We start from the raw sequence: 24,235 nt of genomic DNA on the forward strand, positions 1-24,235 counted from the left end.
TCCCCTGATCGGACTACGACTGTGGTTGCCCGGGATACTGCCCGCATTGAGGCTGATCCCTCACCTGTGGTAGAGTGGGAGGTCGTTTCAAGGTGTGGCAGGGGGCGAAAGACATTCCGGAGGACTGAACGGAAAGCCTCTCCAGTTTGTCTGACGAACCGGTTTCAGGCTCTGTCTCAGGCTGATACTGATCTTCGGCCTGACATGGGTGCTTGTCCTGTTCCAGAGGTTGCCCCTCAGTCTGCAAGATCTGGGCAGTCGCAGAGGGTGGGCTTACTGGTTGTTGGGAGCTCCAACGTCAGGCGCGTAATGGGGCCCCTTAGGGAAATGGCAGCAAGAGAGGGGAAGAAAACCAATGTGCACTCCGTGTGCATACCGGGGGGAGTCATTCCAGATGTGGAAAGGGTCCTTCCGGATGCCATGAAGGGTACAGGGTGCACCCATCTGCAGGTGGTCGCTCATGTCGGCACCAATGATGTGTGTCGCTATGGATCGGAGGAAATACTCTCTGGCTTCCGGCGGCTATCTGATTTGGTGAAGACTGCCAGTCTCGCTAGCGGGATGAAAGCAGAGCTCACCATCTGCAGCATCGTCGACAGGACTGACTGCGGACCTTTGGTACAGAGCCGAGTGGAGGGTCTGAATCAGAGGCTGAGACGGTTCTGCGACCGTGTGGGCTGCAGATTCCTCGACTTGCGCCATAGGGTGGTGGGGTTTCGGGTTCCGCTGGATAGGTCAGGAGTCCACTACACGCAACAAGCGGCTACACGGGTAGCAGGGGTTGTGTGGCGTGGGCTGGGCGGTTTTTTAGGTTAGATGGCCTTGGGCAAGTACAGAAAGGGCAACAGCCTCAACGGGTGCGGGGCAAAGTCAGGACATGCGGGGACCAAGCAGCAATCGGTACTGTAATTGTCAACTGTCGAAGCTGCGTTGGTAAAGTACCGGAACTTCAAGCGCTGATAGAAAGCACCGAAGCTGAAATCGTTATAGGTACAGAAAGCTGGCTTAAGCCAGAGATAAATTCTGCCGAAATTTTTACAAAGGTACAGACGGTGTTTAGAAAGGATAGATTGCATGCAACCGGTGGTGGAGTGTTCATCGCTGTTAGTAGTAGTTTATCCTGTAGTGAAGTAGAAGTGGATAGTTCCTGTGAATTATTATGGGTGGAGGTTACACTAAACAACCGAACTAGGTTAATAATTGGCTCCTTTTACCGACCTCCCGACTCAGCAGCATTAGTGGCAGAACAACTGAGAGAAAATTTGGAATACATTTCACATAAATTTTCTCAGCATGTTATAGTCTTAGGTGGAGATTTCAATTTACCAGATATAGACTGGGACACTCAGATGTTTAGGACGGGTGGTAGGGACAGAGCATCGAGTGACATTATACTGAGTGCACTATCCGAAAATTACCTCGAACAATTAAACAGAGAACCGACTCGTGGAGATAACATATTGGACCTACTGATAACAAACAGACCCGAACTTTTCGAATCTGTATGTACAGAACAGGGAATCAGTGATCATAAGGCCGTTGCAGCATCCCTGAATATGGAAGTTAATAGGAATATAAAAAAAGGGAGGAAGGTTTATCTGTTTAGCAAGAGTAATAGAAGGCAGATTTCAGACTACCTAACAGATCAAAACGAAAATTTCTGTTCCGACACTGACAATGTTGAGTGTTTATGGAAAAAGTTCAAGGCAATCGTAAAATGCGTTTTAGACAGGTACGTGCCGAGTAAAACTGTGAGGGACGGGAAAAACCCACCGTGGTACAACAACAAAGTTAGGAAACTACTGCGAAAGCAAAGAGAGCTCCACTCCAAGTTTAAACGCAGCCAAAACCTCTCAGACAAACAGAAGCTAAACGATGTCAAAGTTAGCGTAAGGAGGGCTATGCGTGAAGCGTTCATTGAATTCGAAAGTAAAATTCTATGTACCGACTTGACAGAAAATCCTAGGAAGTTCTGGTCTTACGTTAAATCAGTAAGTGGCTCGAAACAGCATATCCAGACACTACGGGATGATGATGGCATTGAAACAGAGGATGACACGCGTAAAGCTGAAATACTAAACACCTTTTTCCAAAGCTGTTTCACAGAGGAAGACCGCACTGCAGTTCCTTCTCTAAATCCTCGCACAAACGAAAAAATGGCTGACATCGAAATAAGTGTCCAAGGAATAGAGAAGCAGCTGGAATCACTCAATAGAGGAAAGTCCACTGGACCTGACGGGATACCAATTCGATTCTACACAGAGTACGCGAAAGAACTTGCCCCCCTTCTAACAGCCGTGTACCGCAAGTCTCTAGAGGAACGGAGGGTTCCAAATGATTGGAAAAGAGCACAGATAGTCCCAGTCTTCAAGAAGGGTCGTCGAGCAGATGCGCAAAACTATAGACCTATATCTCTTACGTCGATCTCTTGTAGAATTTTAGAACATGTTTTTTGCTCGCGTATCATGTCATTTCTGGAAACCCAGAATCTACTATGTAGGAATCAACATGGATTCCGGAAACAGCGATCGTGTGAGACCCAACTCGCCTTATTTGTTCATGAGACCCAGAAAATATTAGATACAGGCTCCCAGGTAGATGCTATTTTTCTTGACTTCCGGAAGGCGTTCGATACAGTTCCGCACTGTCGCCTGATAAGCAAAGTAAGAGCCTACGGAATATCAGACCAGCTGTGTGGCTGGATTGAGGAGTTTTTGGCAAACAGAACACAGCATGTTGTTATCAATGGAGAGACGTCTACAGACGTTAAAGTAACCTCTGGCGTGCCACAGGGGAGTGTTATGGGACCATTGCTTTTCACAATATATACAAATGACTTAGTAGATAGTGTCGGAAGTTCCATGCGGCTTTTCGCGGATGATGCTGTAGTATACAGAGAAGTTGCTGCATTAGAAAATTGTAGCGAAATACAGGAAGATCTGCAGCGGATAGGCACTTGGTGCAGGGAGTGGCAACTGACCCTTAACATAGACAAATGTAATGTATTGCGAATACATAGAAAGAAGGATCCTTTATTGTATGATTATATGATAGCGGAACAAACACTGGTAGCAGTTACTTCTGTAAAATATCTGGGAGTATGCGTACGGAACGATTTGAAGTGGAATGATCATATAAAACTAATTGTTGGTAAGGCGGGTACCAGGTTGAGATTCATTGGGAGAGTGCTTAGAAAATGTAGTCCATCAACAAAGGAGGTGGCTTACAAAACACTCGTTCGACCTATACTTGAGTATTGCTCATCAGTGTGGGATCCGTACCAGGTCGGGTTGACGGAGGAGATAGAGAAGATCCAAAGAAGAGCGGCGCGTTTCGTCACTGGGTTATTTGGTAACCGTGATAGCGTTACGGAGATGTTTAATAAACTCAAGTGGCAGACTCTGCAAGAGAGGCGCTCTGCATCGCGGTGTAGCTTGCTCGCCAGGTTTCGAGAGGGTGCGTTTCTGGATGAGGTATCGAATATATTGCTTCCCCCTACTTATACTTCCCGAGGAGATCACGAATGTAAAATTAGAGAGATTAGAGCGCGCACGGAGGCTTTCAGACAGTCGTTCTTCCCGCGAACCATACGCGACTGGAACAGGAAAGGGAGGTAATGACAGTGGCACGTAAAGTGCCCTCCGCCACACACCGTTGGGTGGCTTGCGGAGTATCAATGTAGATGTAGATGTAGAAAGCTTTGTGTCGTAGAGTCATCTAGGGTACACGAGTGGGCCTTCGGCTCCGAAAGGCTATATCGATTTTGTTTCGTTGAATGGTTCATACGCTGGCACTTGTTGATGGCCCAGCATTGAAATCTTCAGCGATTTGCGGAAGTGTTGCATTTCTGTCACGTTGAACGATTCTCGGCTTCAAATGGTGCTGAGCACTATGGGACTTAAATTCTTTGGTCATCAGTCCCCTAGAACTTAGAACTACTTAAACCGAACTAACCTATGGGCATCACAAACATCCATGCCCGAGGCAGGATTCGAACCTGCGACCGTAGCGGTCGCGCAGTTCCAGACTGTAGCGCCTAGAACCGCTCGGCTACTCCGGCCGGCCTTGAACGATTCTCTTCAGTCGCCGTTGGTCCCGTTCTTGCAGGGTCTTTTTCCGGCGGCAGCGGTGTCGGAGGTTTGATGTTTTACCGGATTCCTGATATTCACTGTACACTCGTGAAATGGTCGTACGGGAAAATCCCCACTTCATCGCTACTTCGGAGATGCTGTGTCCCATTGCTCGTGCTCCGACTATAACACCACGTTGAAACTCACTTAAATCTTGATAACCTGCCATTGTAGCAGCAGTGACCGATCCAACAGCTGCGACAGACACTTGTTGTCCTACAGAGGCGTTGCCGACTGCAGCGCTGTATTTTGCCTGTTAACATATCTCCTTATTAAGCTCCTGACTCTGATAAAAATGAGTTTACCCTCTCCGCGTGATTTCAGTCTATATTTATTTTAACCTGCTTATTAAAAATAAAGGAGTCGTGTCGGGGACGGATTAGCGCTGTTCAGTTCTACCAATCGTTCGATGCCTCGACGATAAAAAGCCACTCCCTGGTCACGGAACCATTCGAGAACCCACATCGTTGGAAAATCACTTCCTCCACACCGGAAATTCTTTCTGCTTGCCGAAAAGATGGGTGTCGAATGGTGCAAGATCTGGACGATATGATCGTCCAGCGTCAGCCACGTCTGTGCGGACTTGGCCACATTGTTGGCCCGATTTCACTGTAGCTGAAATCGACATTGCATTTGGTCCATATACCGCGTGAACTTCACGGTGATTATGCGTGCAATGTAGACGTTTTGACCACAAGAGTCACCTTGTACTGTGTACAACTTTGGAGTACGTTTCCAGTTGCCAAATCATTTTATTCCCTCACTGTGATGCACCAATTGTCCGTGCCGCAGCAGAACTGTCTGCAGCCGCGCGGGGTAGCCGCGCGGTCTCCGTCGCTTTGTCACGGTCCGCGCAGCTCCTCCCGTCGGAGGTTCGAGTCGTCCCTTGGGCATGGATGTGTGTATTGTCCTTAGAGTAAGTTAATTTTAGTTAGATTAAGTAGTAGGTAAGCTTAGGGACCGATGACCTCAGTAGTTTGGTCCCATAAGACCTTACCACAAATTTCCATTTTTCTAAACTGTCTGCAGGAAACCAGGAATATGTATTCTTTTCTGAAAAATGTGCGACTCTTTTTACCCAACAGGCTTAGCGTAGGACGATATGGTTAACATACAGAACTTCCCACATACTAGTCTACTGAAGGAACTGGATACTTGCTCTTAGTGTAAAGAAATGCAAAGCCGTGGACTTCACGAGAGGTAAAACCATGGTCTCGTTTGATTACAGCTTTGATGGGTCATAACTAGACTCACTGACATGATAAAAATGTTTGGGAATAACAATACGGAAAAATTTGAAGTGCAATGAATACGTAGTTTCAGTTTCAGGTAAAGCAAGAGGCAGGTAGTGATTCATTGTTAAGACGAACCAGCAGCAGCTTCTGCCACAAAGACTTCTACCTCACCATTTAAACATGCGCTATACTAATAACCAACACAGTAAAACACCTCAGACAAACCTTCGAGCCGGCCAGTGTGGCCGTGCGGTTCTAGGGGCTTCAGTCTGGAACCGCGTGACCACTACGGTCGCAGGTTCGAATCCTGTCTCGGGCATGGATGTGTGTGATGTCCTTAGGTTAGTTAGGTTTAAGTAGTTGTAAGTTCTAGGGGACTGATGACCGTAGATGTTAAGTCCCATAGTGCTTCGAGCCATTTTTTGAACAAACTTTCGAATGTAAACCAACTTGAAAACCCATCCACTAAACGTATGAAGTCCACAATAGACTAAAAGTACTAACCGGACAAACATTACAATCCTACACCATCGCCCACGCCTACAGAGCCTTAACACGATCTGTCCTCTCAATATATCAAAATCATCTGCTTTTCTGCTCCTTCAACATTGTAGCACTCCCTCAAAATCCTTGAACGTCATGCGCTCAGCGTCACTTTTGCGCTTCTATTTTCTACCATATTGGAGAGGAATTCTGAGTTGTGCAGGATGCCTGGGTAGTTTTGTCTTCACCCATAAGTGTTTCAGCAGTTTTTGTGCTGTCTTCAGTGGGTTTATTTGTCTATTCTTCTTTTACAAAATTGTTGTTACATGTTAACCATCAAAGAAACTTTTTGTTAAAATGTTTACATTTGTAAAATGAGTGATTATTGTCAAATATTTTACATTCGCATGCATAGAGTACAATGTCGAGACATGTATCACTGAGTTGACTCATTCTGTGTTGTTTATTTACGATCTGTCTAAAGGTTCTAGATTTGTAATACGTTTGCAAATAAAGAGGAGGTATGTATTTGTTTACATAACTCAAATGGAGCTACTGGATGTTTATGCTGGTAGCTATGGGTCTACTAAGCAGTCTACAGCTTGTCATATGTAAATAGTAAAACGTTATTTTATTTCTTTATTTATTATTTATTTCGAACGAGAGTCACTATGGAGCGAGATAATTAGTGCGTTACTTACAGTTCTTGATGTGGTGCTGTTTTTCCTTTGTCTCGAGCTAACACGTCTATTTGTTGCGCTTTTGTTGATACCACATTGTACACTTTTCGGATTTCTTACACGTTACGCAAACTTGACCCCAACTACCCAGCTGTTTCATGTATGATACCCAGCACTTGTAGTTGCTGCATTTATACCGGTACATTCCTCAGCCTCGCGCCCAAAAACGCTCCTCATTCTGTCACAACGAAACGTTAATCACTCCTTTTTGACTGACCTACCAGATTTAACAGGATCCACCTTTCCATCTTCTCCGCGCTCTTCTTCTTCCCCTTTCAATAGCTCGTTTCAGGGTCTCCTTCCACATTATGTTCACCTTCTTTCGTTTCCAAAATACCCAAAAATAAACACATGTACAGCTGACCCCAGCCTCAGAACCAGTATAACACTTTTCATTCGTTCTTACCCACTGATAGCCACAAAACCGCACATTAGTCAAATATCGTTTGAAAATTCAAAGAAAGTCCTCGTTTTTTTAATTTATAAACTATATGTAATTAAACGTAATTTCCACGTTTTAATATCATTTTTATATTTTAAATCTCTCTGGCTGAAAAGCGCGTGTAATTGTGGATTTAGTGACGGGTGAGAAACTTGCGTTAACCAGTTTGATGTAAAAAAAGACAACTGATGTTTGCATCTGTGACTATATTCTACATTAAACTGGAATGTAATTGTTACCACTACCATGCCACTCCTTGGGGCAAGGGGGATGAAATAATGTAACACAAAAATAAACTTTATCATTAGATAAGCACTCTATGCGCAGCGAACGAAATCTCTCTGCAGCTACAAAGTCCATCATGACATTTGTCTATCATCAATCGCTGTCGTTGTTTCCAGGGCCAGTATGTGCTGGAGTCGTCGGTCTCAAGATGCCCCGATACTGTCTGTTCGGCGACACTGTCAACACGGCATCGCGAATGGAATCTACAGGATTACGTGAGTTTTGAATTTACACTGACCAGACAGAACTTTGTAACCATCTACCTAATAGCCGGTATGTCTACCTTTGCCACGGATAACAGCGGCGACGCGTCGTGGCATGGAAGCAATGAAGCCGTGATAGGTCGCTGGAGGGAGTTCATACCACATCTGCACACACACGTCACCTAATCCTCGTAAATTCCGGGAGGGGGGCCATGAGCACTGACCAAGTTCATTCACATCCCGGATGTGTTCGATCGGGTTCAGATCTGGTGAATTGGGGGGGGGGGGGGCATCACATCAACTGGAATTCGCCAATGTGTTTCTAGAACCACTCTATCACATCTCTGGCCTTGTGAGATGGCGCATTATCTTGCTGAAAAATGCCACTGCCGTCGGGAAACATGATCGTCATGAAAGGGTGTACGTGTCCTGCAAACAGTGTACGGTACTCCATGGCCGTCTTCGTGCCTTGCACGAGTTCCACTGGACCCACAGATGGCCTCATGAATGTTCCCCAGAGCATAATGGAGCCGCCGCCAGCTTGTCTCCGTCCGCAGTAAAGGTGTCAAGGACCTATGCCCCTGGAAGTCGACGGATTCGCGCCCTCCGTTCGGCATGTCAAAGAATGTATCGGGATTCATCAGACCATGTAACACTCTTGCCACTGCGTCAATGGGCAGTGCCGGTGGTCACGTGCCCATTTCAGTCTTAGTTGTCGGTGTCTTAGTGTTAACATTGGAACTTGCATAGGTCGCAGGCTACGGAGACCCATCGAGGAGTGTTCGGTGCCCGGGGTGTTCGGACACACTTGTACTCTGCCCGGCATTAAAGTCTGATGTTAGTCCCGCCATAGTTCGCCGGCTGTCCAGTTCTACCTGTATGCCCAGCCTACAATGTCCGATACTTGTAATTAGGGATGGTCACCCAGCCCTACCCAACCCCACGACGTAGGACGTGGTGTCACCTTGGCTTCGCCACGTGTTGAAGACACTCACTACACCACTCCTCGAACACCCGCCGAGTCGTGCAGTTTTCCCGAGCCTCTGGGACATCACAATCTGTGCTCGATCAAACGCAGACAGATCGCGCACCTTCCTCGTTCTACACACGGCTAGCACGGTCACTGTTACTACATGCAGCGTGTGTATCCGAATCGCAGTCATTCCTCGCCAGGTGACGTTGCTATTGCCTGGACGCGTTTATATCGGTAGTAGGTCGCTGGCCAGTATATTCCGGCTGATCAATGTACATCCTTCAGTAACTAGTTAGTTTGCGCCTCTCATGCAAAGATCAACTCTTTTTGTAATGGCAGATATGTTGTGTCATAGACTCAAAGAGATACTGTCAAAAAGTAAAACCTAGTTATTTTCGTCACCTTTTCTGGTTAATTCAGATGAGCATAGTCGGTTTCAAGCTCTACGCAGAATTTTCAAATCTCGCTTGTTGATTCCTATGAACATGGCATAAAGGATTCAGTGTCATGTAGGTACAGTTTCATCTGAGTGACATAAAGTAAGGTGGGGCCAAATGAATCATTTCAACGTTTTAGGACCCAAAGGGGTGGTAAATAGTTTATTACGATTGTTAAATTGTAATGATGAATAAATCATAGCTACGAGAGTTGGAAATTAAATAGTGGCAACTATTTATTTACAGCTCGTACAAAATAGATACGTGTTTCAAAGTTTTACTGGCCTTCAAAGTAGTCACCAGCATTGTGTACAGCCCGTTGCCAGCGATGAGGAAGTCGTAGGATACTGTTTGTAGTGCCAGTTGTGTTGACAGTTCAAGCGGCGAGGTCTATTGCCCGACGAAATTGTAGCAGTTCTGAAGCGAATGCCGTGAAGTGTTTCCTTCAGTTTAGAAATCAGGTTGAACTCGCGAGGGCTTAAGTCAGGGGAGTGCAGTAGCTGGTATAGCACTTAGCAGCGCTATCAGTCAAACAAAGCAGTAACAGCTTGCACTGTACGTGCTTGAGCATTGTCCTGCAAAATGATGGTTAAGTCCTGCAGAAAGTATCATCACTTCTGTCTCTAAGCTGTTGATTTTTGGAACACAACCTACGACCAGCTTAGACACAGAAGTGATGATGTAAGTTTTATCTGATAAAGGTTCATTGCGCCAAGATCTATTCTTCTTCATTGTAAATAGCAAAATTTAAAATAGAGAAACAATAGAAAATTTAAAAGTTTGTGGGGTTATTGAATCGTAAATGGGACTACGTGAATCACTGTAAGCTGTCATAGTTATACACACTGCAAAAGGTTACACTTTCTAACTGTCCCAGCAGTTGTTACGTGCATTTCCCGCAGCGGAATTGGTTTCGACCAGCAGCTTCCATGCAAATTTCTTGAAACCACACCTTGCACTTATCACATCTTGTCCATTCCCCTTTCTTCAAAAGTCTAGGGTAATAACATTCGATGCTGCAGAAACCACAAGGTATGTTTCATTTCTAAGACTCAGCTTCAATTGACGATGAAGATTAGTTATTTTCTGGATCTGAATACGTCTCTCGAACATCTAGCATATTTTTTCAACACTTGCTCTTCTGTCTTTGGGAGTTTTCAAATTGAAATTTTCTCTTCTCTCTTGTAACACTGAGACGAACTGGTGAAGTCAGGTGACAAGCTGAGTTCTTATCTTTCCTTGCAGTTAGGATTTACTTCTGATTAACACCGCGGGAATCATCATTTAGGAATGTGAATGAAGTAAGGAATAAGTGTGATGGCATTTCAACAATAGACCTTATTTTAAACAGACTTAATATTGCATGGTGAATTATTATAAGCAATACATTCTTACCTCTTTCATTTCCTTCTGGGTGATTCCTATCTGGATTAAATATATTTGGAAAAGGCTTCTTGCAGCTTGTGCATGACCTGTCTATCAATGGTCCTGTAACATAATAGCGTACGAGCTGCGCCGCGGGCTGACCAATAGAATATTTTCTTATTTCTATCCACATAGCCCAATGATTCAGAAAGCACCACCCTAACATATACGGCTGTGTACCTCGATGGGGCATCTTCTAATTCGTCTGATTGGATACTACATCCGCAGATTATCTTCTACGCTTTGAATAACTACTTCCATATCGCAGACACTCAAGCAGACATCCTTGTTTGAAGACACTCCATGGAAGCTGAACCGATACATGCTAATGGCCCTGACCAAAACCATTATAACCACCTGCTTAATAGATTTCTGGTCCACCACTGGGGCACAATACAGCTGTGTTTCTGAAGCACAGAGTAGACAAGTCCTTTATACCTTTCGCTTTTCTTGTAGTACAAGATGTCTACGCATAGGTAAAGAAATTCATGTAAATTATGGGCCAGTGGTTCGAAGGCATGGAGCAGGCACCCAACAGTGTCCCAGCGAGTCTGATGGCAAAGTCATCAACGTGAGTTCATTATCATGCCCAGCAAACTACTTTATCACGATCTTGGCCTTATTGCATAGATGGTGGAAGAAGGCATCATCAGGGAAGATACCAAGCATGGAGGGATGTTGGCGGTGCGTAATAAAGTTCACGTAATGCACAATTGTCATAATGCCTTCGATTACTACCACACATCCCGTGGTAACCCAGGTCAGATTCCCCTATAGTATGATACTGCTCTCACTGCCCTGTTTCGAGCAGACATTCACCTGGACTACAGTGGATTCGAAAACTACCATAGGTCTGACATACCCAGAAACTTAAAACTTTCCCAGTTATCCTCGGTCCAGTCTCAGTGTTCCACAGCCCACTGCAGTCGTAACTGAGTTGTTGGGTCGCCACCGGCCGGGGTGGACGAGCGGTTCTAGGCGCTACAGTCTGGAACCGCGCGACTGCTATGATCGCAGGTTCGAATCCTGCCTCGGGCATTCTAAGTTCTAGGGGACTGATGACCTCAGAAGTTAAGTCCCATAGTGCTCAGAGCCATTTGAACCAGTCATTGCTGGGTCACCATGGGAACAGGTGAGTTGAGTGGTACGCTCCGAAACACTCGTGCCTGCACCAGCATTGTACTTCGTCGTCGGAGGTGTCACAGATCACCGCTTACACAGCTTCACATAGCGTGCAAGCCGAAGACCTCAGCTTTCTGTGATGAGGTGTGGACGTCCGACCACTTGTCACTCACTCATGATTTCATTGCCCTTTAACCACTTTCCATAGATGTCGCGACAGTAGGAGGCGTACAGCCGACCAGCTTCAGTGTTTCGGAGATACTAGTTCCCAGGCGCTGGGTCATAGCTGCTAATGCCAAAGGATTTACCCAATTGCGGTCCCTATCGTCGCTAGAATGATTCTCTGTTTGTCTTTGCTCCGCTTACACTACCCGATCAAAATTTTCGGATACCCCCATGTAATTTGGTTAGCGACTGGAATGCGCAAAATACTGTGGAGAATGTTATATGGAAAATAATGTGGGATGTCTGTTTGGGAAGGTGGGATATGGGTATTAGGAGAAGAATGGACTGCCAGCTGAGTAAGGAAAGAGACGGTAGGAACCTTCATATAGTTGATTTCAGGGATACGTGCATGGTCTGGGAGGGGAAGGTGATGGAAATTATGTTAGGACATGGAGAGTTTGGAGATAAAGGGAAGATGGGATATGTTGATAATATACAGCAGCAGTTCATGGCTCTCAAGGATGGCGCAGCCTGTGGGGTATGGGACTCTAGTTAAGGGGACTCCAGGACAGGTGAAGGCAGTCCAGCTGCTTGAAGAAGTGTGTGAGTCTTTCCTATATTTGGAAGCTGTCATGTAAATGTAAAGCTTCAAATAGATAAAACGAAACTGTAGTACTTTAACACCCTTCCTTCGGCTGACAGCTGCTCAGCTTTACATTTTGATGTCCACTTAATCCCGTATTACACGTTAGCGAACTTGTACTTATCCTAATTAGCTACTACAGCTGCTTGGTAACTAATTTTCGTTAGCCTTAATTGGATTTGCTTACAGCACTGAAGATCCACTGCAGCGCAGCCTGCAAGCGGCTGCTGGAACAGCTGGGGGGTTACCAGTTGGCGGAGCGCGGCCTGGTCTGTATGAAGGGCAAGGGCGAGCAGCTGACGTACTGGCTGCTGGGAGAGGAGCCGCGCATGCGCAGTGCGCGTACCGAGCAGCGCGCAGCCAGGCAGGCAGCCGGCAAAGCTCACCAGCAGCAGCAGCAGCAGCAGCAGGCGGCCAACGGCTGTCTGGGGCCGCGCTCGTCACTCAAGAGCCGTCTGGCGAGGTGCTCCAGCCTGGAGTCGCCCAAGAGGCTGCGCTTCGGCGTCTGCACCGAGTACCCTCAGCTGCCGTCGCAGGCCGCCAACGTAGACGGCCACCCGCTACTAGAGGTAGGACATTCACTTAGGCGTCAAAACTGGTGCCGTGTTCCTGGACTTGCGAAGTGCGTTCGATACAATTTCGAAATTCCGTTTAGCGAGCAAAACACGAGCTCACCGGACATCGGACCAGATTTCTGATTGAATTCAGACTTTCTACCAAGCAGAACTTGTTCATAACAAGACGAAATCAACAGATCTAAATGTAATTTCTGAAGTGTCATTGGGCCATAACAACTTGCAAGCTTGCTACTCTCTTTTAGAATCTGGACTTTAATAAAAATGGGAAGGTACTGTTAATCAGAACACAGGGTGAAGTTCAGATATAAATGACATTATATTTATTCATCCTTTACATCACAAGACCACAAAAATGACTAAAGAAACGCCACACAAACATTTTTATTTGACAAACGCTTTCACTATCATGGGGTCTATGGCGGACAAAGTGATTAGCTGGGGATCGACACACGACGCTAACTGGAACACTAATCGCTTTATCTGACTTCACACACGTGAATCCGGGTTATGGCACAAACAATACGCCACCATCAAGCATCTATACTACTCCAAAAAAGATAACAAAAACATGGATCGAAAGAAAGAACGCTGAAAAACATATATTGGAGCTCTACACTGTAGCAGCAAATACTTTACCCTCCTGCTGGTCAGGACGGCACACCACGATGCGTTCGACGACTGAAGTCTTGGACGAACACAGTCTGTTATTAATGATATGCGCCCGAAAAACGCAAGTACGCGGCCTCGCATTTGGTTAATTCGGAGCGCAGGTACTTCCCTATGAGCCTCTGAAACCCCAGTGGATTCCAGTGTGCAGGTGGACCCATTTGCCGGTCTGCGAAACCAGTTTTACTCCATGCCACCGAATATGTCAGTTATTTAGATGGCTGACTCGAGACAAATAAGTAAACCCACGCATCACTCGCGTACGTGATGCTAGAAGCATTACCTCTGACAGTTCAGATGGTGACTGGCACAGGCTCTAAGTGGCACACTAGCAAAGGACACAAGTCTCACCGTTTAGGTAGACACCGGCAGTTCTTTACAAGCGAAGCACCAGTTCAAGAGTGATCTTTTCTTTCTATCCGCTTTCCTTCTCAGCTCGGTAGCAAAAGCCTATTTACTTCTTAGACTTTCCCCATTTTAGCACAAGCCAATCACGAGCTGGAGCACAGCATTCTAAGCTGAAAGAGCGCCCCTTGCTCTGCATAACCGATTTGACCAATCATAAACTTTAAAATTAACTGGGAAAAAGAAAAAAAATTCGGCTTCGCGGTCTCTTTCTCACACGTCTACCCCGCGTCTTTTGCTAACAACATGACCAGGATGGAACCACAGCCCTCCATAACAAGCTTGATATCTCCCCTGTTGCGTCCATTTCGAAGTTTCCAAAGAACAGCCATAAACTCGCTAAAAGCCTCATACTTTCACAAATATGTTTTGAAACAGAGTCTGGACGTTTGGGCGCCAGTGACCTGTCCCATGGAAATTCGCAGAACGCTCACAGTTGTCTTGTCAGCTTCCTGACTACCAAGGACCCATCCTCTGCTTTATTGGCCATCTACAATGCGCTGGCCATTGCAGCAGTGACTTCTCGGCGCTAGTCAGTCTACCTGGACACGGTTGCTTCTCGACTAGCGCCAACCAATGTGTCCGCACAGTAAGACCATGGAACTCGGCCCTCCGGAAATGTTCCCACTCAGGATCCACAGAAAAAACGCGCTTCCCTTGGCCCACCGTCGCCGTGCTTTTACTGCAGTCATTTAAATTGGCAGCCTATTCCTTTGAACACACGTAAAGCTTACTGTTATTTCTTCCCCAGAGCACACAAGCAAGAGCCTTAACTACTGCCCACCATTTCATCATGATGTATGAAGTCTAATAGTAATGAATATCATCTTCCCTAAGAACATGAAGTGGTATAACTCCGAATTAGAAGTGAGAGTGCCCTGCAATCTCTCAAACTTACTATATACTGTATATCCCGTAACATTGTGGATAATGATGGAAGAACTCCACTGTTGTGGAAAATGTGTCCGAAAGCGTGTTTCACTCTTAGTGTTAGATTTTTTTCCAAGGGGATAATTTATATTTCATGATCGTGCCTTGTAGTAGCTGGCAAATACATCGAAAACTGTGGCACATGCGATCGACAAAATTCGCAAAGTAGAGCTGCAGCCAAGCCCACATCAAGTAGGAGAGACTGGGGCAAGATGCCTCGCGGGTGGTATGGTGGGTTGTCACAAGTTTCATTTCTCAGTCGCTGCTGCTTCCTGGATGTCTCAACACAAACCACAGTCCAACCACAATATTCTGAGTAGGATGAACAGTTCCTGGCCATAGTTTCAAAAAATGCTCAAATGTGTGTGAAATCTTATAAGACCTAACTGCTAAGGTCATCAGCCCCTAAGCTTACAGACTACTTAACCTAAATTATCCTAAGGACAAACACACACACCCTCCGCCGGGACCAGCCGCACAGTCCATGACTGCACCGCCCTAGACCGCTTGGCTAATCCCGCGCGGCTGGCCATAGTTTCAGGGATTTTATTGGTGTTTTTGCATTTGTCAGTATTCATTTATTGATATAATTAAGACTCATTATTCAGTCTGTACTCATTGAAGTGTGCATCCCAACTTTTCTGACAACCTGCCCCAGTCTCCCCATTAGGACAGTTGTCATGCATTTGGCGACCAACGTCCTTCGTTTAGCGATACCATTAAATCTTCATGAGCCGCCGTTGTGGCCGAGCGGTTCTAGGCGCTTCAGTCCGGAACCGCGCTGCTGCTACGGTCGAAGGTTCGAATCCTGCCTCGGGCATGGATGTGTGTGATGTCCTTAAATTAGTTAAGTTTAAGTAGTTCTAAGTCTAGGGGACTGATGACTTCAGATGTTAAGTCCCATAGTGCTCAGAGCCATTCGAACCATGCGAAATCTCCATGATCTGATTCATTTACATAGAAATTAATTGGTCTCGTCGTTATTTATATTCTGGGACACTGATTTTATTAAAATTCATAACTAAACGTTATATAGGAAACATGCTGATTTCATTCTCTTTGAAATATGGCTCGCTCTCCTAGGTCCACCAGAAGTGCAAATTTCGAAGCCTTTGTGGAGCTGTTAGGCATCTCCGCTACCAACAAAGGTTTTATCAGTGGTTTAACTGACCTACTGCTATGTTTTTTCGTCGCTAATGTAACTAAAGTACTTCTTTCTTGAAAATGTTACAGCTATTGCAGCCTGGATTTGTGTTGAACAACATGATGTTGTTCACAGAATGAGATTTTCACTCTGCAGCGGAGTGTCCGCTGATATGAAACTTCCTGGCAGATTAAAACTGTGTGCCCGACCGAGACTCGAACTCGGGATCTTTGCCTTTCGCGGGCAAGTGCTCTACCAACTCCGCTGCAGAGTGAAAATCTCATTCTGGAAACATCCCCCAGGCTGTGGCTAAGCCATGTCTCCGCTATATCCTTTCTTTCAGGAGTGCTAGTTCTGCTAGGTTCGCAGGAGAGCTTCTGTAAAGTTTGGAAGGTAGGAGACGAGGTACTGGCAGAAGTAAAGCTGTGAGTACCGGGCGTGAGTCGTGCTTCGGTGGCTCAGTTGGTAGAGCACTTGCCCGCGAAAGGCAAAGGTCCCGAGTTCGAGTCTCGGTCGGGCACACAGTTTTAATCTGCCAGGAAGTTTCATGATGTTGTTCCATTACAACCGACCTAAGCCCCTGATTTACTGCAGATGTATAGGCACGCAGCACTGATTCGATACTGGCTATGGGAGAACTAATGTGGAAGTCGGTTTTTTATTTATCTTTTTTAGCTTGTTTGTGCCACCTGTTGGCTGCTGTACTTCTTTTTTACCTGTGTTGTTATCATCTGTCAGTTTAGTAGTCGTTCTCTAGTTAATTGTAAGGGTAGAGAGGTAGGAGCTGGCAGTGACAACTGCCTCTGAAACCCATTTATCCCCACCCCCACCCCTCCCTTGTCCCCCCCCCCCCTCCCAAAAAAACTCAAGGTAAGTGCTGCTTTTTACAGAAAACAATAGAATTTATACAAGTTTATTGCCATCGTGTTTAAGTAAGTACATGAGAATTAGAATCATGTGCTCTGAATGCACTGAAAGAATTTATAAAATGTTCATTAATGCATCCAGTTTACAATAAGCAGCTAGCTTCAGCCACCAACAGTCCTGTCATGCACACTGCCTGGTAAGAAGACGCTATTTTACAAATTCTTCAGAACATTAAACTGTCCATACATGGCAACTAAAACTCTTATAAAACAATGACAAGTGTACGATATGCACGGACAGTTCCAGGCTGACACATAGAGCATACTTAACAGAACTTCGCCCTAGACAAAAGAAAGCTTTTGAGGATTCTGAATAGACATTTGTAAATCGATAAAAGCTGATAATATTAAATGAAATAGCTATTAACATTTTATACATCCAGCTTGAGAAACTATAACAACAGGGACTAATTTTAAATTAAATACCGCAGAAAATACACTTGTAGTAATTAATGTCGACACCAAACGCACACTCGGAATGGCATATAACCTAGTAGTGTGCACATATACAGGGTGTTACAAAATGGTACGGCCAAACTTTCAGGAAACATTCCTCACACACAAAGAAAGAAAATATGTTCTGTGGACATGTGTCCGGAAATGCTCACTTTCCATGTTAGAGCTCATTTTATTACTTTTCTTCAAATCACATAAATCATGAAATGGAAACACACAGCAACAGAACGTAGCAGCGTGATTTCAAACACTTTGTTACAGGAAATGTTCACAATGTCCTCCGTCAGCGAGGATACATGCATCCACCCTCCGTCGAATGGAATCCCTGATGCGCTGATGCAGCCCTGGAGAATGGCGTATTGTATCACAGCCGTCCACGATACGAGCACGAAGAGTCTCTACATTTGATACCGGTGTTGCGTAGACAAGAGCTTTCAAATGCCCCCATAAATGAAAGCCAAGAGGGTTGAGGTCAGGAGAGCGTGGAGGCCATGGAATTGGTCCGCCTCTACCAATTCATCGGTCACCGAGTCTGTTGTTGAGAAGCGTATGAACACTTCGAGTGAAATGTGCAGGAGCTCCATCGTGCATGAACCACATGTTGTGTCGTACTTGTAAAGGCACATGTTCTAGCAGCACGGGTAGAGTATCCCATATGAAATCCTGATAACGTGCTCCATTGAGCGTAGGTGGAAGAAACTAAAATGAGCTCTAACATGGGAATTAAGCGTTTCCGGACACATGTCCACATAACATATTTTCTTTATTTGTGTTTGAGGAATGTTTCGTGAAAGTTTGGCCGTACCTTTTTGTAACACCCTGTATGGGTACGTATGCATATGTGTAGAAACGGTTCTTAAACGCAATGGCAGTAAATAATGGCAGAACCCCAGGTTATAACACCTTTACACATATTCCCGCACACAATTTGACTCACACAATTTTTTAACAATTTGGCAGGGGATCTATAACCATTGTAATGGAAAACACAGTCAGAACCAGACAAATGTTCAGATACGTGTGAATTCCTAAGGGACCAAACTGCGTAGGTCATCAGTTATGCTAAGAACAACACAGACACCCATGCTCGAGGGAGGACTCGAACCTCCGGTGGGAGGGGCCGCACAGTCCGTGGCATGGCGCCTCAGAACACTCGGCCACTCTGCATGGCCAGGTCCAGACAGCAGTGCGACAATACTGAAAAAGCAAATAAAACTTGGCAAGTCAAATTAAAAAAAAAGTCTGCTAAGGTCAATCTTGCAATGACCATCCATGGAAACAAAAACATCACTACCCATTTATAGACAGGAAGCTAAAAGCGTCTTGTTTTAAAATGTTTCTAATAATATTAAATTTTCTTCAGTACTCTACTCGCGGGGTAGTGAATGAAGTAGACAGCTGCTAGCGTTTTGTGAGCAGCTGCCATTGGTCTGCCACCAGCCCGGCCCTTCAGACCACAGCATTTTCAGGCCGGGGTTTCTCAGATGCCGAGTACTGAGTGCGTCTTCTCCAACGGGCCGGAAGATGGAATCGTCGAAAACTTGTGCATACTATTTTTAGGATGACAGTCAAGTCTACAGAGGATGGTTAGTTTTGTAACACGTTAAGCAAAAGGTTACCCAAGGTCGCTCGAGTTTACAGTGGACATAAGCTGGTGAACCAATAAGTTTATGCCTGTGCACCTGGTATTTACCGTAGCTGCAATGAGCTGTCGTCTGCCTGGTTGCTCTCGCCCTCTGAAATTCCTATAAAACTAACTAAACCTTTGCTCAGTTTTCCAGCAGAGACTCTCCCTATGTTTCTCGATATGCGAGGAAACATGAGCTCATCCCTAGTCTAACACTATGGCGATATACATGCGCATGGCAGGAGTAGCGTGCATATTGTAATGCCATCTGAGTTCTCGCAAGAACAATTAACTAACTGGCTGGTTCGTTTCTCCACAGCTGGAGCTCAACGATGCTACAGCTAATTTCTAGCTGGATGTCAGCTGCCGTGAACGCAGTGTCTGCGTCGTACAGAGCATTATGCACTCTGTTCTGCACTATACCCCAGTTCAGAGAAGAGTCTCTGAAAATTTCCATCTTGTCTTTCTCATAGCCGAACTGTCTCCCCACCTGTGTTCTTTTGTTCTCCACATCATGGCTTTTTTCTCGACCAGTAGGAGCGTTCCTCTTATTTTGTGGAAACTCTCTCTAACAATCGCAAGGGTCCCACCATTAAACTGTGTCGAAATCTCGACACTTTACTTCTCCCTAGTGCGTTTCCAGCAATGCGACGTTTTGTGCCTGCTCAAAACACCTAAAAAGTTACATGTGTCTATCACATGTGTACCACTTGCACTTCACGTGATCGAATCCATCTCTGGTTTCGTTCGTATCCATTTGGAATTCTGAAATACAGTTTTCTAAAGCTTTTTCTGCCCTCCTCCTGGTGGCCCGACCCATTACTCTCTCTCCCGTCTGGGTCACCTGTACGGTCGATCGTTGACTCTCGCCTGGGAAGACCCTTAAGTGGTTTCCATCGACCTCCTGTGGCGCAGCATTCGCCTCTGCCCGCCCTTGCTTCCAAACCAAAACGTTTCCTCTCACAGCCGGCCGGAGTGGGCGAGCGGTTCTAGGCGCTACAGTCTGGAACCGCGCGACCACTACGGTCGCAGGTTCGAATCCTGCCTCGGGCATGGATGTGTGTGATGTCCTTAGGTTAGTTAGGTTAAAGTAGTTCTAAGTTCTAGGGGACTGATGACCTCAGAAGTTAAGTCCTGTAATGCTCAGAGCCTTTTTTCTTTTTCGTCTCACTGCTTGTTCCGCCTTCTGCTCATAGACATGCATTATATAGGATCGGTGTGTTAATACCATCAACTGAGTGTCATTCCTTTTTGCATTACATACTGATAGGCAAATTTGCTCAACTGCCAAATTAAGCTAGATGTCGTATTTGTTGTGACTTGGCAAGATAGCCAAGCCACTAGAACAGGAAGCCGAAAGGCACGCGTTTAAGCTCACGCAGGCTGGCGTGAGGTCTGGAACAGGTCAAGGTCTTATAGTAGCAAAAATAGTACGTAGCTTCTGGAATACTTAACTTTAATCCATAATTGGTGAACATCGGTCTGACGGTACATGCATCACAAGATAAATTGCAAATGATAATGGCGCCTTGCTAGGTCGTACCAAATGACGTAGCTGAAGGCTATTCTAACTATCGTCTCGGCAAATGAGAGCGTAATTTGTCAATGAACCATCGCTACCAAAGTCGGCTGTACACCTGGGCGAGTGCTAGGAAGTCTCTCTAGACCTGCCGTGTGGCGGCGCTCGGTCTGCAATCACTGATGGTGGCGACACGCGGGTCCGACGTATGCTAACGGACCGCGGCCGATTTAAAGGCTATCACCTAACAAGTGTGATGTCTGGCGGTGACACCACAATATTCACTTTCCCATTGCTATGTATAAAGTCCTCGTGTAAGGTGCGAAACTGACCATTTATTCTGCCATCTTACGATAGTTCTCTTATTATTCCATGAGAGCGATTCTATCCAGTGAGTCGTACGCTTTTGGAAGTCTACGAAGTTAGCTTCCCAACGTCTGGCTCGTTTCTTGCTGTATTGGACGATGGTCTTGTGATTTTGTATTTGTTCAGCGGAGGATCTCCATCCTCTGAACTTTGCTTAATATTCTGCCAACTCATTGCCAGCTATCTCGTCACACGTCGTTCGAGGATTTTGGCAAAAAATTTTTATATGACTGTAAGGAGTTACTGTGGTCTCGTTTGTTTTCTTTTTGTGAATTGGGTGGATAACTGCTGCGCTCTAGTCGTCTAGAAGTTCCTCGCTAGGCTGTGCGTCGAGGATTACTGTACTTATATGCCAGTGTTTATTTTCTCCGGTTAGTTTCAGCGTTTTTGATACCGTGTCCGTTTCTAGGTGATCGCGGACCAGAGCCCGTGCAAGAGCAGCAAGGACAGCAGCTCGTCGTGCCCGTGTATCGAGAACTGCTGCGGCGGCGAAGGCGGAGGAGACGGAGTCGGCGGCGGCGGTGGGGGCGGCTTCCCGCCGGACCGCAACCACAGCGAGCCGGCGCTGCTGCTGCACTACGGCGCGGGGGCGGAAGCGGAGGCGGAGGCGCAGCGGCCGCTGCTCACAGGCGCCGCCGACGGCCTCAGCGACAGCCAGAGCGACGCTGACACCGACGACGGGGAGACGCCCGTCTAGCACACCCCTAACGGTACGCAATTTGTTGTCCACCATTAACTGATGCTTTCGTGGCCACCTGTTGACATACTCGCTGTCAGCTTTTGCCTCGGTGCCCTTGGCTGACGTTTATTTAACAGCTATTCTTGTGTTACGCCAGCACGACTGCTTGGCACTGTCAGACGTCCACCTTTCATTGCCCAGCCCGCCACCAGCAATGGAGGGTGAAACCTTGACATTGCCGGCCACTCGTGCTGGCGAAAGGTCAGAAAAATCGCCCAAGCAGACATCCCGAGGCAAAAGCCAACAGGTATCCCGTCAGCACTGACCTTGCTTGAACTCTTAACAAGTATCCATTGCCGGCCGGGGTGGCCGAGCGGTTCTAGGCGCTACAGTCTGGAACAGCGCGACCGCTACGCTCGCAGGTTCGAATCCTGCCTCGGGCGTGCATGTGTGTGATGCCTGAGGTTAGTTAGGTTTAAGTAGTTCTAAGTTCTAGGGAACTGATGACCTCAGAAGTTAAGTCCCATAGTGCTCAGAGCCGTTTGAACCATTTTTTGAGTATCCATTATCACTTCAGAAACAGCAAAGTTCAGGCCGTGTAATATCTTATTGAGCTACCAAAGTGTTCGATATTCTCTCCAGAAAGTATATACAGCGTGGAACACTGAAGACGCATTTCTGTCTGCGTTTCTGTGTTATACACTTTCGGACTACGACAGAACAGCGCCTCTGGATACTTCCAAATATTTATGACCATCACCCATGGCTACAAATGGCACCTCACAGGAACTCCTAGGAGGACTAAAGCAATTAGTTCTAAACGACATCATGAAACAAAACGAAATTTCACTCTGCAGCATAGTGTGCGCCGATTTGGAACTTTCTGGCAGATTAAAACTATGTGCCAGACAGGGACCCGAACCTTGGCCCTTGAAGTTCGCGGCCAACTGCTCATCGATTGAGTTATCCAGTTACCCAGCTTCATGCGAGCGCCGTCAGACGTGCTTGGATGTATTAGACGCTAGAGCACGTGCTCGCGAATGGCATTAGTCCCACGTTCAAGTACCGCAAACACTCTAACCCGCCGTGGTTAAATAATTTCTCCGCTTTATCCATTCCTCCAGGAGTGCTAGTACCACAAGGGAAGAAATGAGGTACTGGCGGATGTATAGCTGTGACGGCGAGTGGTGAATCGTAGCTGGATAACTGATTCGGTACACGACTTGCCTGCGAAAGGCAACGGTCGAGGTTCGAGTCCCGCTCACGTCTGTTATCACCGTGGTTGCAGTTCATACACTAAGATATGAAAAACATTTTACGAATTCTGTGACCACTGAAGAGTAGCTGAAAGTTAATCGTCTTCATGATGAATGCATATCCATTAGAATAATAAAGCAAATTTTTAGACGACTTAATTAATCACTACTGGCCATTGAAATTGCTACACCAAGAAGAAATGCAGATGATAAACGGGTATTCATTGGACAAATATATTTTACTAGAACTGACTTGTGATTACATTTTCACGCAATTTGGGTGCATAGATCCTGAGAAATCAGTACCCAGAACAACCACCTCTGGCCGTAATAACGGCCTTGATACGCCTGGGCATTGAGTCAAACAGAGCTTGGATGGCGTGTACAGGTACAGCTGCCCATGCAGCTTCAACACGATGCCACAGTTCATCAAGATTAGTCGGTGAGACATCTAGAGAGTGTGCTAGCCAGGGCAGCATTCGAACATTTTCTGTATCCAGAAAGGCCTGTACTGGACCTGCAACATGTGGTCGTGCATTATCCTGCCGAAATGTAGGGTTTCGTAGGGATCGAATGAAGGGTAGAGCCACGGGTCATAACAAATCTGAAATGTAATGCCCACTGTTCAATGTGCTGCCAATGCGAACAAGAGGTGACCGAAATGTGTAACCACGCTGGGTGATACGCCAGTATGGCGATGACGAATGCATGCTTCCAATGTGCATTCACCGCGATGTCACCAAACACGGATGTGACCATCGTGATTCTGTAAACAGAACCTGGATTCATCCGAAAAAATGACGTTTTGCCATTCGTGCACACAGGTTTGTCATTGAGTACACCATCGCAGGCGCTCCTGTCTGTGATGCAGCGTCGAGGGTAATCGCAGCCACGGTCCCCGAGCTGATAGTCCATGCTGCTGCAAACGTCGTCGAACTGTTCGTGCAGATGGTTGTTGTCTTGGAAACGTCCAAATCTGTTGACTCAATGATCGAGACGTGGCTGCACGATCCGTTACAGCCATGCGGGTAAGGTGCCTGTCACCTCGACTGCTAGCGATACGAGGCCGTTGGGATACAGCACGGCGTTCCGTGTTACCATCCCGAACCCACCGATTCCATATTCTGCTAACAGTCATTGGATCTCGACGAACGCAAGCAGCAATGTCGTGATACGATAAACCGCAATCGCGATAGGCTACAATCTGACCTTCATCAAAGTCGGAAATGTGATGGTACGCATTTCTCCTTCTTACAGGAGACATTACAACAATGTTTCACCAGGCAGCGCCGGTCAACTACTGTTTGTGTATGAGAAGTCGGTTGGAAACTTTCCTCATGTCAGCACTTTGTAGGTGTCGCCACCGGCGCCAACCTTGAGTGAATGCTCTGAAAACCTGA

At 46.2% G+C, this 24,235-nt stretch overlaps 1 protein-coding gene across 1 annotated transcript in view; it reads left to right on the forward strand.

Annotated features, from left to right (window-relative positions):
• Window positions 1-21,603, forward strand: part of LOC124549794 (guanylate cyclase 32E) — an 828,442-nt gene extending 806,839 nt beyond the window's left edge. Inside the window, exons 22-24 of the mRNA XM_047125268.1 lie at window positions 7,432-7,530; window positions 12,473-12,852; window positions 21,310-21,603. Of these exons, the coding sequence (XP_046981224.1) occupies window positions 7,432-7,530; window positions 12,473-12,852; window positions 21,310-21,597 (767 nt within the window). The 3' untranslated portion in view covers window positions 21,598-21,603. The remainder of the gene's footprint in view (window positions 1-7,431; window positions 7,531-12,472; window positions 12,853-21,309) is intronic.
• The last annotated feature ends 2,632 nt before the right edge of the window (window positions 21,604-24,235 follow it).

The sequence above is a fragment of the Schistocerca americana genome, chromosome 1, assembly GCF_021461395.2.
Source record: "Schistocerca americana isolate TAMUIC-IGC-003095 chromosome 1, iqSchAmer2.1, whole genome shotgun sequence".
Lineage (NCBI taxonomy): Eukaryota > Metazoa > Arthropoda > Insecta > Orthoptera > Acrididae > Schistocerca > Schistocerca americana.